The sequence below is a fragment of the Oncorhynchus clarkii genome, unplaced genomic scaffold, assembly GCF_045791955.1.
Source record: "Oncorhynchus clarkii lewisi isolate Uvic-CL-2024 unplaced genomic scaffold, UVic_Ocla_1.0 unplaced_contig_458_pilon_pilon, whole genome shotgun sequence".
NCBI lineage: Eukaryota > Metazoa > Chordata > Actinopteri > Salmoniformes > Salmonidae > Oncorhynchus > Oncorhynchus clarkii.
In genome coordinates, this window is record NW_027257958.1 from 141984 (window position 1) to 156764 (window position 14781).

At 41.9% G+C, this 14781-nt stretch overlaps 1 protein-coding gene across 1 annotated transcript; it reads left to right on the forward strand.

Moving 5' to 3' along the window:
- Positions 1 to 2492: 2492 nt before the first annotated feature.
- LOC139394270 (zinc finger protein 180-like) lies at positions 2493 to 14434 on the forward strand. The gene is made up of 2 exons (XM_071142299.1): positions 2493 to 2925; positions 13530 to 14434. Exons 1-2 carry the CDS (start codon positions 2493 to 2495, stop codon positions 14402 to 14404), a joined length of 1308 nt encoding a protein of 435 aa, XP_070998400.1. The 3' UTR covers positions 14405 to 14434.
- Positions 14435 to 14781: the final 347 nt, after the last annotated feature.

Below are 14781 nucleotides of genomic sequence, written 5' to 3' on the forward strand. Positions count from 1 at the left end.
ATGACAACAAAACAACTCAATTTCAACGTACTTGCAGCCTATACATATGGATGCGGTATAATTTTTAAAACTTGGACCAACTTATGAACGATTTTTTTAAACAATCATACATCACTCCAGCATTAACAATAATAATATAATAATGTTATTAACAATCTGACATCACTCCAGCATTAACACACAGTATTTCTTTACAACATTCAAATGCTAATTGTCTTTATTCCACTACTGAAGAAGCATGACTCAAATCACCTCATATTTCAAACATTCAGCCTGACAAAGATATGTTTTATTATTCCATGCCTCACCAAAACTAGTAAGTGAATTATTGCCAATACATATTAATTAACAAAGGAGTGTATATTCGGTTTTGATATTTCATAATATTTCAATGTAACATTTGGTAATCACAATTTATGCGACTAACTGAATTTTTATTGGTACAATTATATTGTTTACTAACAATGTAGTAAAACAAGCTTATATTTCTGGTTGGGTATTACATCCTATTCTTACTATTTTAATCAATGCCTTTTCCTTAGAGTGATCATTAGTCTCAGTTTTATTGTTATTCTTTAGTTTTTCTATGCTCTTATGTTCGTTGTGTTGTAAATATTTCAGTTTTTATTTTCATAGTTTCCTAATACGTGTGAAGCGCATTGTGTTGTATCCATGTCTGAAATGTGCTGTATAAATAAAGCTTGATTTGATTTGAACATATTGCAAAACAAATTAACCCAATGGCCGACCAATCAACAAATATGTGCAAAATCAACACATCTTGGTCCATTTTAGTACGATAAACCATATCAATTCAGTACATCTTCCACCGTGTCAAAATAGTATATAACTTTAGTATCAGTTTTCAACCAATCCAGTACATTTTTGTTGAAAATGAAAAAATGTTGAAATACACAACAGGCACAGGCTAGTACCACAGTCATAAAATCTGATTTAACTTTAACATTACAGCTAACCTTAATGCCTAACCCCAACCTTAAATAACCCTTACCTTAACCATTACTGCTAACCCTTACCTTAACCATACTGCTAATCCTAATGCCTAACCCTTACCTTAAATAACCCTTACCTTAACCATACTGCTAACCCTTACCTTAACCATACTGCTAACCCTAATGCCTAACCCCAACCTTAAATAACCCTTACCTTAACCATACTGCTAACCCTTACCTTAACCATACTGCTAACCCTAATGCCTAACCCTTACCTTAACCATACTGCTAACCCTTACCTTAACCATACTGCTAACCTTAATGCCTAACCCCAACCTTAAATAACCCTTACCTTAACCATTACTGCTAACCCTTACCTTAACCATACTGCTAATCCTAATGCCTAACCTTAACCATACTGCTAACCCTAATGCCTAACCTTAACCATACTGCTAACCCTAATGCCTAACCTTAACCATACTGCTAACCCTAATGCCTAACTTTAACCATACTGCTAACCCTAATGCCTAACCTTAACCATACTGCTAACCCTAATGTCTAACCTTAACCATACTGCTAACCCTAATGGCTAACCTTAACCATACTGCTAACCCTAATGCCTAACCTTAACCATACTGCTAACCCTAATGCCTAACCTTAACCATACTGCTAACCCTAATGCCTAACTTTAACCATACTGCTAACCCTAATGCCTAACCTTAACCATACTGCTAACCCTAATGTCTAACTTTACATTTTTGTTTTCATGATATTTTACAATATAGCACATTTTGACTGCAGCTGTCACGTCTAGCTGAAAACGATCAGTTCTGCGGAGCTTTATATATATCCAACAATATATATATATATATATATATATATATATATTATCCAACAAAAGTGCCATACTTCTCGTGCTTCGCAGAGCAGCGCGGAGCTGTTGTCAAGAAAGTTTCAAGGAATTGAGTTTGAGGTTGTGTCCCCGCCCTTACCTACCTTAAACCAATCATGTCAATGCAGAGCTATACATAGCCCCCTCCCCGCATTGATACAAAATCTTTAAGAAGCACACAGCAATGCGGAATGGAGCTCAATTTGGCCTCTGCATGCCTCCGGAGACTTCACTTCCTTGACTAATTTCTTCTAATTTCTTCCTGTCCATTTTGTCTGAAAATAAAATATAAATTTTCTCTCAACTGCGTTACCCACTCCAGTCAGCAGATGGCGGTCTGGGAATTTATGGTTATGCTGCTGGTGTGACGTATAATCTAGTGGACGGAACGCTTCTTTCAACAGCAGCAACAGTTAGTCAGACACCTCGGTAGCTTGTTAGACCAAATAGACGCACCAATACATTACTTTAGACGCTTTAGTGTATATTAGCCACCGTGTTTTAAACCCACTCATATCGTCTAGTTAGTTATCCAATTAAATTTTATCCAATTTAATTTCATATTTACGGTGTTGTTTTTGTTCAAGCTTGGTCAGCTAGCGGGCTGGTTAAGTTAGCATTAGCCTACCTAGCTAGCATCTCCGACGATGAGTTCACTAAGCTACTCTCCTTCTAAAGAAGAGATCTGCTGGACGGAGAAAGAGGGTCTGTGGCTGAACATTGTTGTGAAAGAGGAGAAGGAAGATGAGGATGTCACAATACAAAAACAAGTAGAGGGTGAAGCTGTTACAGTGAAAGAAGAGAAAGACGTTACATTGACAGTAGATGAAGACGCGTTCAGAGTGAAAGAGGAGGAGGATGTTACAGTAAAAGAAGAGGAAGAGAAAGAGGAGGATGCAGTTTTTGATGTGAAAGAGGAGGAGGGAGAGATGACTGTTACATCGAAAAAGGAGGAGGAAGAAGAGGAGGAAACTGGATATCTGGGCCCGGTTTCCCAAAGGCAACTTAAAGCGTCCAATGGTTCTAACAATGAACTTAGCCGTAAGATGGTTTTGAGAAACCGTTCCCTGACTAACACTAGTAAGTACTGTCTTAAAAACAGAGGCACAAACTCTGCAATTGTTGAACTGATGTGTGGTGTTAAAGGGGAAATCTGTAGTTGCTTCATCCATATTTTGACTTTTAAATTATTTATTTATAGCCATTGATTCTTGAAGAATATAACACATGCCTCATGAGCTTAGTAAACTGTTATACCCCATCAGAACCCACAATAAGCTTTTTTACTCCAATGTTTAGAAACAATGTAAACCAGCACTGTATCGCCTCAACATGGTTACAACTATAATGTTGATATCATGGATGGTCAGTCCTTGCATCCATAGGTCTGTCTATGAATTTGAGAGTAGTTACATTTCTCCAGCCCCATCCATCATCTTATTACCTAAACAGTGGTGGAATTACAGCTTTGTTATTGTTTGAACTGCAGGTTGGTTGATGTGACTTTTTTAAAGGGGCAACCTAGTATTTAAACAGCAACAAAATGGCTGCACAGAGACTTGGCAAACAGCTGAGGGATGGGGTCTGGAGAAATGTAACCACTCTCAAATTCATAGAGAACGATATTGTAGAAACCTTAACCCAACAACTAGCGACCTCGTCAAGAAGTTCAGACATCTTGGCGTAACAGTTATAAGGTGTTGACTTGACAGTCGCTTCACTATATATATTTACTATATACTAAGACATGACATCCAGAAGGTCAAAATGAAAGTTTGGAACGGATGTTGAGGCTATACAGTGTTTGTTTACAAACAGTGGTGTTATATGAGCTCATGTTTTGGTTTCTGACAGGGTAATACTGTTGACATTTTTGAGGCATTTATAAGGTATATTCTTCAAGAATTATATAGTAAATGTGTATTTCTATAACTGCCAGTGGGGATTTCCTGTGGGGGTCAAATTGTCTAGGATATATAGTATATTCTAGAATTCATTTATGAGGTCATAATGTTAGTTTAACCAGGTTTCTAGGATATATAGTATATTCTAGAATTCATTTATGAGGTCATAATGTTAGTTTAACCAGGTTTCTAGGATATATAGTATATTCTAGAATTCATTTATGAGGTCATAATGTTAGTTTAACCAGGTTTCTAGGATATATAGTATATTCTAGAATTCATTTATGAGGTCATAATGTTAGTTTAACCAGGTTTCTAGGATATATAGTATATTCTAGAATTCATTTATGAGGTCATAATGTTAGTTTAACCAGGTTTCTAGGCTATGTAGTTTAATCTAGAATTCATCCATGATGTCATAATGATAGTTTAACCAGGTTTCTAGGATATATAGTATATTCTAGAATTCATTTATGAGGTCATAATGTTAGTTTAACCAGGTTTCTAGGCTATGTAGTTTAATCTAGAATTCGTCCATGATGTCATAATGATAGTTTAACCAGGTTTCTAGGATATATAGTATATTCTAGAATTCATCCATGATGTCATAATGATAGTTTAACCAGGTTTCTAGGATATATAGTATATTCTAGAATTCATCCATGATGTCATAATGATAGTTTAACCAGGTTTCTAGGCTAAATAGTATATTCTAGAATTCATCCATGATGTCATAATGATAGTTTAACCAGGTTTCTAGGATATATAGTATATTCTAGAATTCATTTATGAGGTCATAATGTTAGTTTAACCAGGTTTCTAGGCTATGTAGTTTAATCTAGAATTCGTCCATGATGTCATAATGATAGTTTAACCAGGTTTCTAGGATATATAGTATATTCTAGAATTCATCCATGATGTCATAATGATAGTTTAACCAGGTTTCTAGGCTATATAGTATATTCTAGAATTCATCCATGATGTCATAATGATAGTTTAACCAGGTTTCTAGGATATATAGTATATTCTAGAATTCATTTATGAGGTCATAATGTTAGTTTAACCAGGTTTCTAGGCTATGTAGTTTAATCTAGAATTCGTCCATGATGTCATAATGATAGTTTAACCAGGTTTCTAGGATATATAGTATATTCTAGAATTCATCCATGATGTCATAATGATAGTTTAACCAGGTTTCTAGGATATATAGTATATTCTAGAATTCATCCATGATGTCATAATGATAGTTTAACCAGGTTCCTATGATATATAGTATATTCTATAATTGCCAGTGTAGATTTCCTGTGGGGGTCAAGTTGTTACAGCTGTCAAATTGTATAATATTCTGCCAATTTTTTTCCCACATACTGTGTCCACATACTGTTGGTCCACATACTGTTGGTCATGTAGTGTCCACATACTGTTGGTCATGTAGTGAGTGTCCCGTTGGTCATGTAGTGTCCCGTTGGTCATGTAAGTGTCCTGTTGGTCATGTAGTGTATCATAATGTTTTGCTACCGTTACATTCCTGTGCAACACTAGTAGTGTTGGAGTGTCAGTGTGCGGGTAGTTTGGTGAGTGTATGGGTAGAGTCTGGTCAGAGTGTAGTGAGTGTGCAGGTAGAGTGTAGTGAGTGTGCAGGTAGAGTGTGGTGAGTGTGCAGGTAGAGTGTGGTGAGTGTGCAGGTAGAGTGTAGTGAGTGTGCAGGTAGAGTGTGCAGGTAGAGTGTGGTGAGTGTGCAGGTAGAGTGTGGTGAGTGTGCAGGTAGAGTGTGGTGAGTGTGCAGGTAGAGTGTGGTGAGTGTGCAGGTAGAGTCTGGTCAGTGTGCAGGTAGAGAGTGGTGAGTGTGCAGGTAGAGTGTAGTCAGTGTGCAGGTAGAGTCTGGTCAGTGTGCAGGTAGAGTGTGGTGAGTGTGCAGGTAGAGTGTGGTGAGTGTGCAGGTAGAGTCTGGTCAGTGTGCAGGTAGAGTGTGGTGAGTGTGCAGGTAGAGTCTGGTCAGTGTGCAGGTAGAGTCTGGTCAGTGTGCAGGTAGAGTGTAGTGAGTGTGCAGGTAGAGTCTGGTCAGTGTGCAGGTAGAGAGTGGTGAGTGTGCAGGTAGAGTCTGGTCAGTGTGCAGGTAGAGTGTAGTGAGTGTGCAGGTAGAGTCTGGTCAGTGTGCAGGTAGAGTCTGGTCAGTGTGCAGGTAGAGTGTGGTGAGTGTGCAGGTAGAGTCTGGTCAGTGTGCAGGTAGAGTCTGGTCAGTGTGCAGGTAGAGTGTGGTGAGTGTGCAGGTAGAGTCTGGTCAGTGTGCAGGTAGAGTCTGGTCAGTGTGCAGGTAGAGTGTAGTGAGTGTGCAGGTAGAGTCTGGTCAGTGTGCAGGTAGAGTCTGGTCAGTGTGCAGGTAGAGTCTGGTCAGTGTGCAGGTAGAGTCTGGTCAGTGTGCAGGTAGAGTGTAGTGAGTGTGCAGGTAGAGTGTAGTGAGTGTGCAGGTAGAGTCTGGTCAGTGTGCAGGTAGAGTCTGGTGAGTGTGCAGGTAGAGTCTGGTGAGTGTGCAGGTAGAGTGTAGTGAGTGTGCAGGTAGAGTGTAGTGAGTGTGCAGGTAGAGTGTAGTGAGTGTGCAGGTAGAGTGTAGTGAGTGTGCAGGTAGAGTCTGGTCAGTGTGCAGGTAGAGAGTGGTGAGTGTGCAGGTAGAGTGTAGTGAGTGTGCAGGTAGAGTCTGGTCAGTGTGCAGGTAGAGAGTGGTGAGTGTGCAGGTAGAGTGTGGTGAGTGTGCAGGTAGAGTCTGGTCAGTGTGCAGGTAGAGAGTGGTGAGTGTGCAGGTAGAGTCTGGTCAGTGTGCAGGTAGAGTGTAGTGAGTGTGCAGGTAGAGTCTGGTCAGTGTGCAGGTAGAGTCTGGTCAGTGTGCAGGTAGAGTGTGGTGAGTGTGCAGGTAGAGTGTGGTGAGTGTGCAGGTAGAGTCTGGTCAGTGTGCAGGTAGAGTCTGGTCAGTGTGCAGGTAGAGTGTGGTGAGTGTGCAGGTAGAGTCTGGTCAGTGTGCAGGTAGAGTGTAGTGAGTGTGCAGGTAGAGAGTGGTGAGTGTGCAGGTAGAGTCTGGTCAGTGTGCAGGTAGAGAGTGGTGAGTGTGCAGGTAGAGTCTGGTCAGTGTGCAGGTAGAGAGTGGTGAGTGTGCAGGTAGAGTCTGGTCAGTGTGCAGGTAGAGAGTGGTGAGTGTGCAGGTAGAGTCTGGTCAGTGTGCAGGTAGAGTCTGGTCAGTGTGCAGGTAGAGTCTGGTCAGTGTGCAGGTAGAGTCTGGTCAGTGTGCAGGTAGAGTCTGGTCAGTGTGCAGGTAGAGTGTGGTGAGTGTGCGGGTGGAGTGTAGTGAGTTAAGGGGGAAAAAAAGGTGGGGGTCAATGTAAATAGTCTGGGTGGCCATTTTGATTAGCTGTTCAGCGGTCTTATGGTTTGGGGGTAGAAGCTGTTCAGGAACCTTTTGGTCCCAGGCTTGGCAATCTGGTACTGCTTGCTGTGCGGTAGCAGAGAGTACTGTCTCACTTGGGTGGCTGGAGTCTTTTGACAATTTTTGGAGCCTTCCTCTGACACCGCCTGGTATAGAGGTCCTGGATGGCAGGAATCTTGGCCCCAGTGATGTACTGGGCCGTACGCAGTGCCTTGCGGTTGGAGTCCGAGCAGTTGCCATACCAGGTAGTGATGCAACCGTTCAGGATGCCCTCGATGGTGCAGCTGCCGGATCTGAGGACCCATGCCAATTTTTTTCAGTCTCCTGAGGGGGGGATAGGCTTTGTTGTGCCCTCTTCACGACTGTCTTGGTGTGTTTTGTCAATGTGAATGGGGGCGTGTTCGGCCCTCCGTTTCCTGTAGTCCACGATCATCTCCTTTGTCTTGCCCACGTTGAGGAAGAGGTTGTTATCCTGGCACCACACTGTCAGGTCTCTAAACTCCTCCCTATAGCCTGTCTCATCATCATCTGTGATCAGGCCTACCACCGTCTGGTTGTCAGCCAGCTTAATGATGGTGTTGGAGTGTTGCGCTGCCATACAGTTGTGGGTGAACTTGGAAGTAGAGGATCAGTATGGCAGATTATTTTTTTTAAAGAAATTGATTATTAAAACAAGCTGCTCAACATTTACATTACACTTAGTCATCTTGCAGACTCCCGTCCAGAGCGACACACAGGAGCAACCAGGGTCAAGCGCCCCGCCCAAGGGAACGTCGACAGATCTCTCACCAAGCTCCTGTTGGCCACCGGCCCAAGCTCTCAACCGCCAGGTCACAAACCATCCAAGACGGATGGATCCCAGAGAGCCCCTCGCCCCCGGGTCCTTAGCTTAGTGATGAGCTTTGAAGGACTATGGTGTTGAACGCTGAGCTGTAGTCAATGAATAACATTCTCACATAGGTGTTCCTTTTGTCCAGGTGGGAAAGGGCAGTGTGGAGCGCAAAAGAGATTGCAATCATCTGTGGATCTGTTGGGGCGGTATGTGAATTGGAGTGGGTCTAGGGTTTCTGGGATGATGGTGCTGATGTGAGCCATGAAGTAGCCTTTCAAAGCATTTCATGGCTACAGATGTGAGTGCTATTTAAACCATTTAAACCAGTAGGCTTGGTTCTTGTGCCAACAGGGATTATGGTGGTTTGCTTGAAACATGTAGGTATTACAGACTGGGTCAGGATGCGGCGGAGGCAGCAGCAGCAGCAGAGATGAGGAAACAGCCTTAAGCCCTATTAGGATATGATTAGTTTTACTGGGGTGGGCAGGTACATTAGAAATGTCTAGTTTGAGAAACAGGAAACAGCCCTATTCAGATGGGATTAGTTTTACTGGGGTGGTCAGGTACATTAGAAATGCCTAGTTTGAGAAACAGGAAACAGCCCTATTCAGACAGGATTAGTTTTACTGGGGTGGGCGGGTACATTAGAAATGCCTAGTTTGAGAAACAGGAAACAGCCCTATTCAGACAGGATTAGTTTTACTGGGGTGGTCAGGTACATTAGAAATGCCTAGTTTGAGAAACAGGAAACAGCCCTATTCAGACAGGATTAGTTTTACTGGGGTGGGCAGGTACATTAGAAATGCCTAGTTTGAGAAACAGGAAACAGCCCTATTCAGACAGGATTAGTTTTACTGGGGTGGGCGGGTACATTAGAATTGCCTAGTTTGAGAAACAGGAAACAGCCCTATTCAGACAGGATTAGTTTTACTGGGGTGGGCAGGTACATTAGAAATGTCTAGTTTGAGAAACAGGAAACAGCCCTATTCAGATGGGATTAGTTTTACTGGGGTGGGCAGGTACATTAGAAATGCCTAGTTTGAGAAACAGGAAACAGCCCTATTCAGACAGGATTAGTTTTACTGGGGTGGGCAGGTACATTAGAAATGCCTAGTTTGAGAAACAGGAAACAGCCCTATTCAGACAGGATTAGTTTTACTGGGGTGGTCAGGTACATTAGAAATGCCTAGTTTGAGAAACAGGAAACAGCCCTATTCAGACAGGATTAGTTTTACTGGGGTGGTCAGGTACATTAGAAATGTCTAGTTTGAGAAACAGGAAACAGCCCTATTCAGACAGGATTAGTTTTACTGGGGTGGTCAGGTACATTAGAAATGCCTAGTTTGAGAAACAGGAAACAGCCCTATTCAGACAGGATTAGTTTTACTGGGGTGGGCAGGTACATTAGAAATGCCTAGTTTGAGAAACAGGAAACAGCCCTATTCAGACAGGATTAGTTTTACTGGGGTGGTCAGGTACATTAGAAATGCCTAGTTTGAGAAACAGGAAACAGCCCTATTCAGACAGGATTAGTTGTACTGGGGTGGGCAGGTACATTAGAAATGTCTAGTTTGAGAAACAGGAAACAGCCCTATTCAGACAGGATTAGTTTTACTGGGGTGGTCAGGTACATTAGAAATGCCTAGTTTGAGAAACAGGAAACAGCCCTATTCAGACAGGATTAGTTTTACTGGGGTGGGCGGGTACATTAGAAATGCCTAGTTTGAGAAACAGGAAACAGCCCTATTCAGACAGGATTAGTTTTACTGGGGTGGTCAGGTACATTAGAAATGTCTAGTTTGAGAAACAGGAAACAGCCCTATTCAGACAGGATTAGTTTTACTGGGGTGGGCAGGTACATTAGAAATGTCTAGTTTGAGAAACAGGAAACAGCCCTATTCAGATGGGATTAGTTTTTTTCTGGGGTGGGCAGGTACATTAGAAATGCCTAGTTTGAGAAACAGGAAACAGCCCTATTCAGACAGGATTAGTTTTACTGGGGTGGGCAGGTACATTAGAAATGCCTAGTTTGAGAAACAGGAAACAGCCCTATTCAGACAGGATTAGTTTTACTGGGGTGGGCGGGTACATTAGAAATGCCTAGTTTGAGAAACAGGAAACAGCCCTATTCAGACAGGATTAGTTTTACTGGGGTGGTCAGGTACATTAGAAATGTCTAGTTTGAGAAACAGGAAACAGCCCTATTCAGACAGGATTAGTTTTACTGGGGTGGGCAGGTACATTAGAAATGTCTAGTTTGAGAAACAGGAAACATCCCTATTCAGACAGGATTAGTTTTACTGGGGTGGGCAGGTACATTAGAAATGTCTAGTTTGAGAAACAGGAAACAGCCCTATTCAGACAGGATTAGTTTTACTGGGGTGGTCAGGTACATTAGAAATGTCTAGTTTGAGAAACAGGAAACAGCCCTATTCAGACAGGATTAGTTTTACTGGGGTGGGCAGGTACATTAGAAATGTCTAGTTTGAGAAACAGGAAACATCCCTATTCAGACAGGATTAGTTTTACTGGGGTGGGCAGGTACATTAGAAATGTCTAGTTTGAGAAACAGGAAACAGCCCTATTCAGACAGGATTAGTTTTACTGGGGTGGGCAGGTACATTAGAAATGCCTAGTTTGAGAAACAGGAAACAGCCCTATTCAGACAGGATTAGTTTTACTGGGGTGGGCGGGTACATTATAAATGCCTAGTTTGAGAAACAGGAAACAGCCCTATTCAGACAGGATTCATTTTACTGGGGTGGTCAGGTACATTAGAAATGCCTAGTTTGAGAAACAGGAAACAGCCCTATTCAGACAGGATTCGTTTTACTGGGGTGGGCAGGTACATTAGAAATGCCTAGTTTGAGAAACAGGAAACAGCCCTATTCAGACAGGATTAGTTTTACTGGGGTGGGCGGGTACATTAGAATTGCCTAGTTTGAGAAACAGGAAACAGCCCTATTCAGACAGGATTAGTTTTACTGGGGTGGGCAGGTACATTAGAAATGTCTAGTTTGAGAAACAGGAAACAGCCCTATTCAGACAGGATTAGTTTTACTGGGGTGGTCAGGTACATTAGAAATGCCTAGTTTGAGAAACAGGAAACAGCCCTATTCAGACAGGATTAGTTTTACTGGGGTGGTCAGGTACATTAGAAATGTCTAGTTTGAGAAACAGGAAACAGCCCTATTCAGACAGGATTAGTTTTACTGGGGTGGGCAGGTACATTAGAAATGTCTAGTTTGAGAAACAGGAAACATCCCTATTCAGACAGGATTAGTTTTACTGGGGTGGGCAGGTACATTAGAAATGTCTAGTTTGAGAAACAGGAAACAGCCCTATTCAGACAGGATTAGTTTTACTGGGGTGGGCGGGTACATTATAAATGCCTAGTTTGAGAAACAGGAAACAGCCCTATTCAGACAGGATTCGTTTTACTGGGGTGGTCAGGTACATTAGAAATGCCTAGTTTGAGAAACCTGAAACAGCCCTATTCAGACAGGATTCGTTTTACTGGGGTGGGCAGGTACATTAGAAATGCCTAGTTTGAGAAACAGGAAACAGCCCTATTCAGACAGGATTAGTTTTACTGGGGTGGGCGGGTACATTAGAATTGCCTAGTTTGAGAAACAGGAAACAGCCCTATTCAGACAGGATTAGTTTTACTGGGGTGGGCAGGTACATTAGAAATGTCTAGTTTGAGAAACAGGAAACAGCCCTATTCAGACAGGATTAGTTTTACTGGGGTGGTCAGGTACATTAGAAATGCCTAGTTTGAGAAACAGGAAACAGCCCTATTCAGACAGGATTAGTTTTACTGGGGTGGGCAGGTACATTAGAAATGCCTAGTTTGAGAAACAGGAAACAGCCCTATTCAGACAGGATTAGTTTTACTGGGGTGGTCAGGTACATTAGAAATGCCTAGTTTGAGAAACAGGAAACAGCCCTATTCAGACAGGATTAGTTTTACTGGGGTGGGCGGGTACATTATAAATGTCTAGTTTGAGAAACAGGAAACAGCCCTATTCAGACAGGATTCGATTTACTGGGGTGGTCAGGTACATTAGAAATGCCTAGTTTGAGAAACAGGAAACAGCCCTATTCAGACAGGATTCGTTTTACTGGGGTGGGCAGGTACATTAGAAATGCCTAGTTTGAGAAACAGGAAACAGCCCTATTCAGACAGGATTAGTTTTACTGGGGTGGGCGGGTACATTAGAATTGCCTAGTTTGAGAAACAGGAAACAGCCCTATTCAGACAGGATTAGTTTTACTGGGGTGGGCAGGTACATTAGAAATGTCTAGTTTGAGAAACAGGAAACAGCCCTATTCAGACAGGATTAGTTTTACTGGGGTGGTCAGGTACATTAGAAATGCCTAGTTTGAGAAACAGGAAACAGCCCTATTCAGACAGGATTAGTTTTACTGGGGTGGTCAGGTACATTAGAAATGCCTAGTTTGAGAAACAGGAAACAGCCCTATTCAGACAGGATTAGTTGTACTGGGGTGGGCAGGTACATTAGAAATGTCTAGTTTGAGAAACAGGAAACAGCCCTATTCAGACAGGATTAGTTTTGCTGGGGTGGGCGGGTACATTAGAAATGCCTAGTTTGAGAAACAGGAAACAGCCCTATTCAGACGGGATTAGTTTTACTGGGGTGGGCAGGTACATTAGAAATGTCTAGTTTGAGAAACAGGAAACAGCCCTATTCAGATGGGATTAGTTTTACTGGGGTGGGCAGGTACATTAGAAATGCCTAGTTTGAGAAACAGGAAACATCCCTATTCAGACAGGATTAGTTTTACTGGGGTGGGCAGGTACCTTAGAAATGTCTAGTTTGAGAAACAGGAAACATCCCTATTCAGACAGGATTAGTTTTACTGGGGTGGTCAGGTACATTAGAAATGTCTAGTTTGAGAAACAGGAAACAGCCCTATTCAGACAGGATTAGTTTTACTGGGGTGGGCAGGTACATTAGAAATGTCTAGTTTGAGAAACAGGAAACATCCCTATTCAGACAGGATTAGTTTTACTGGGGTGGGCAGGTACATTAGAAATGTCTAGTTTGAGAAACAGGAAACAGCCCTATTCAGACAGGATTAGTTTTACTGGGGTGGGCAGGTACATTAGAAATGCCTAGTTTGAGAAACAGATGCCTCACCTTAACTTGCCGAAGAAAAAAAGAAACCCGAAAATTTATTTTTTATTTAACCTTTATTTAACCTTTATTTAACTCGGCAAGTCAGTTAAGAACAAATTATTATTTTCAATGACGGCCTAAGAACAGTGGGTTAACTGAACAGAACGACAGATTTGTACCTTGTCAGCTCGGGGATATGAACTTGCAACCTTTCGGTTACTAGTCCAACGCTCTAACCACTAGGCTACCCTGCCGCTCCTTCTGTCTTAAGACAATTGTTAAACAAGTTTGTGCACAACATCATGTTCATCACTTTTTAGTTAAAATAAACAGTGGATTACTGCTGTTGTTGGCCTTTAACCATCTGTCTGACTTTGTTGTTCACACAGGAGAGAGACGTGACTATTGTGGATCCTCTGGGGAGCCTCAACAACCTCGTGATGCTGAAGAGACAGAGAAGAGTCTCTCCACATCAGAACACCTCAAACACCAGCGGAAACCCACAGGGAAGAAACCTCACCGCTGCTCTGACTGTGGGAAGAGATTCCCCTCTTCAGCTGACCTTAAAAGACATCTGAGAATCCACACGGGAGAGAAACCTAATAGCTGTGATCAATGTGGGAAGAGTTTTAGTGTTACAAGCAGCCTGAAAGCACACCAGAAAACACACACAGGAGAGAAACCTTATAGCTGTGATCAATGTGGGAAGAGATTTGTTACATCTAGCAGTCTGACTATACACCAGAGAATACACACTGGTGAGAAACCTTATAGCTGTGATCGATGTGGAAAGAGTTTTAATGTTCCAAGCAGCCTGAAAACACATCAGAGAACACACACAGGAGATCGACCTTATAGCTGTAGTCAATGTGGGAAGAGTTTTACTTCATCTAGCCAGCTGACTATTCACGAGAGAACACACACAGGAGAGAAACCTTATAGCTGTAGTCAATGTGAGAAGAGGTTTACTCACTCAAGCAACCTGATGGTACATTTGAGAACACACACTGGAGAGAAACCTTATAGCTGTGATCAATGTGCGAAGAGTTTTGTTACATCTAGCTGTCTGACTATGCACCAGAGAACACACACAGGAGAGAAACCTTTTAGCTGTGATCAATGTGGGAAGAGTTTCACTCAGGCAAATATCCTGATTGCACACCGGAGAACACACACAGGAGAGAAACCTCATAGCTGTGATCAATGTGGGAAGAGTTACTCTGGTAAAAGATCTCTGATAAAACATCAGAAAGTACATACATGAAGGACTTGTTTCATGATATCAATGAAATAATGTCACAATGTAGAATGTTTTAACATTGTAGTAGGAGTGTTCTAATGATGTCACAATGTACAATGTTTTAACATTGTAGTAGGAGTATTTTAATGATGTCACAATGTAGAATGTTTTAACATTGTAGTAGGAGTATTTTAATGAGGTCACAATGTAGAATGATTTAACATTGTAGTAGGAGTATTTTAATGATGTCATAATGTAGAACCCTAAACATTTGCCCCCTGTTCTATTGATTTCAGCATGATATGGATATGAGCTTCATCAGGGGAAAAATTCAGGGTCTGAAATGAAAGAGTACTATTTATGTGATTAACATCGTGTTGTGTTAGACTCACCTCGTCGGG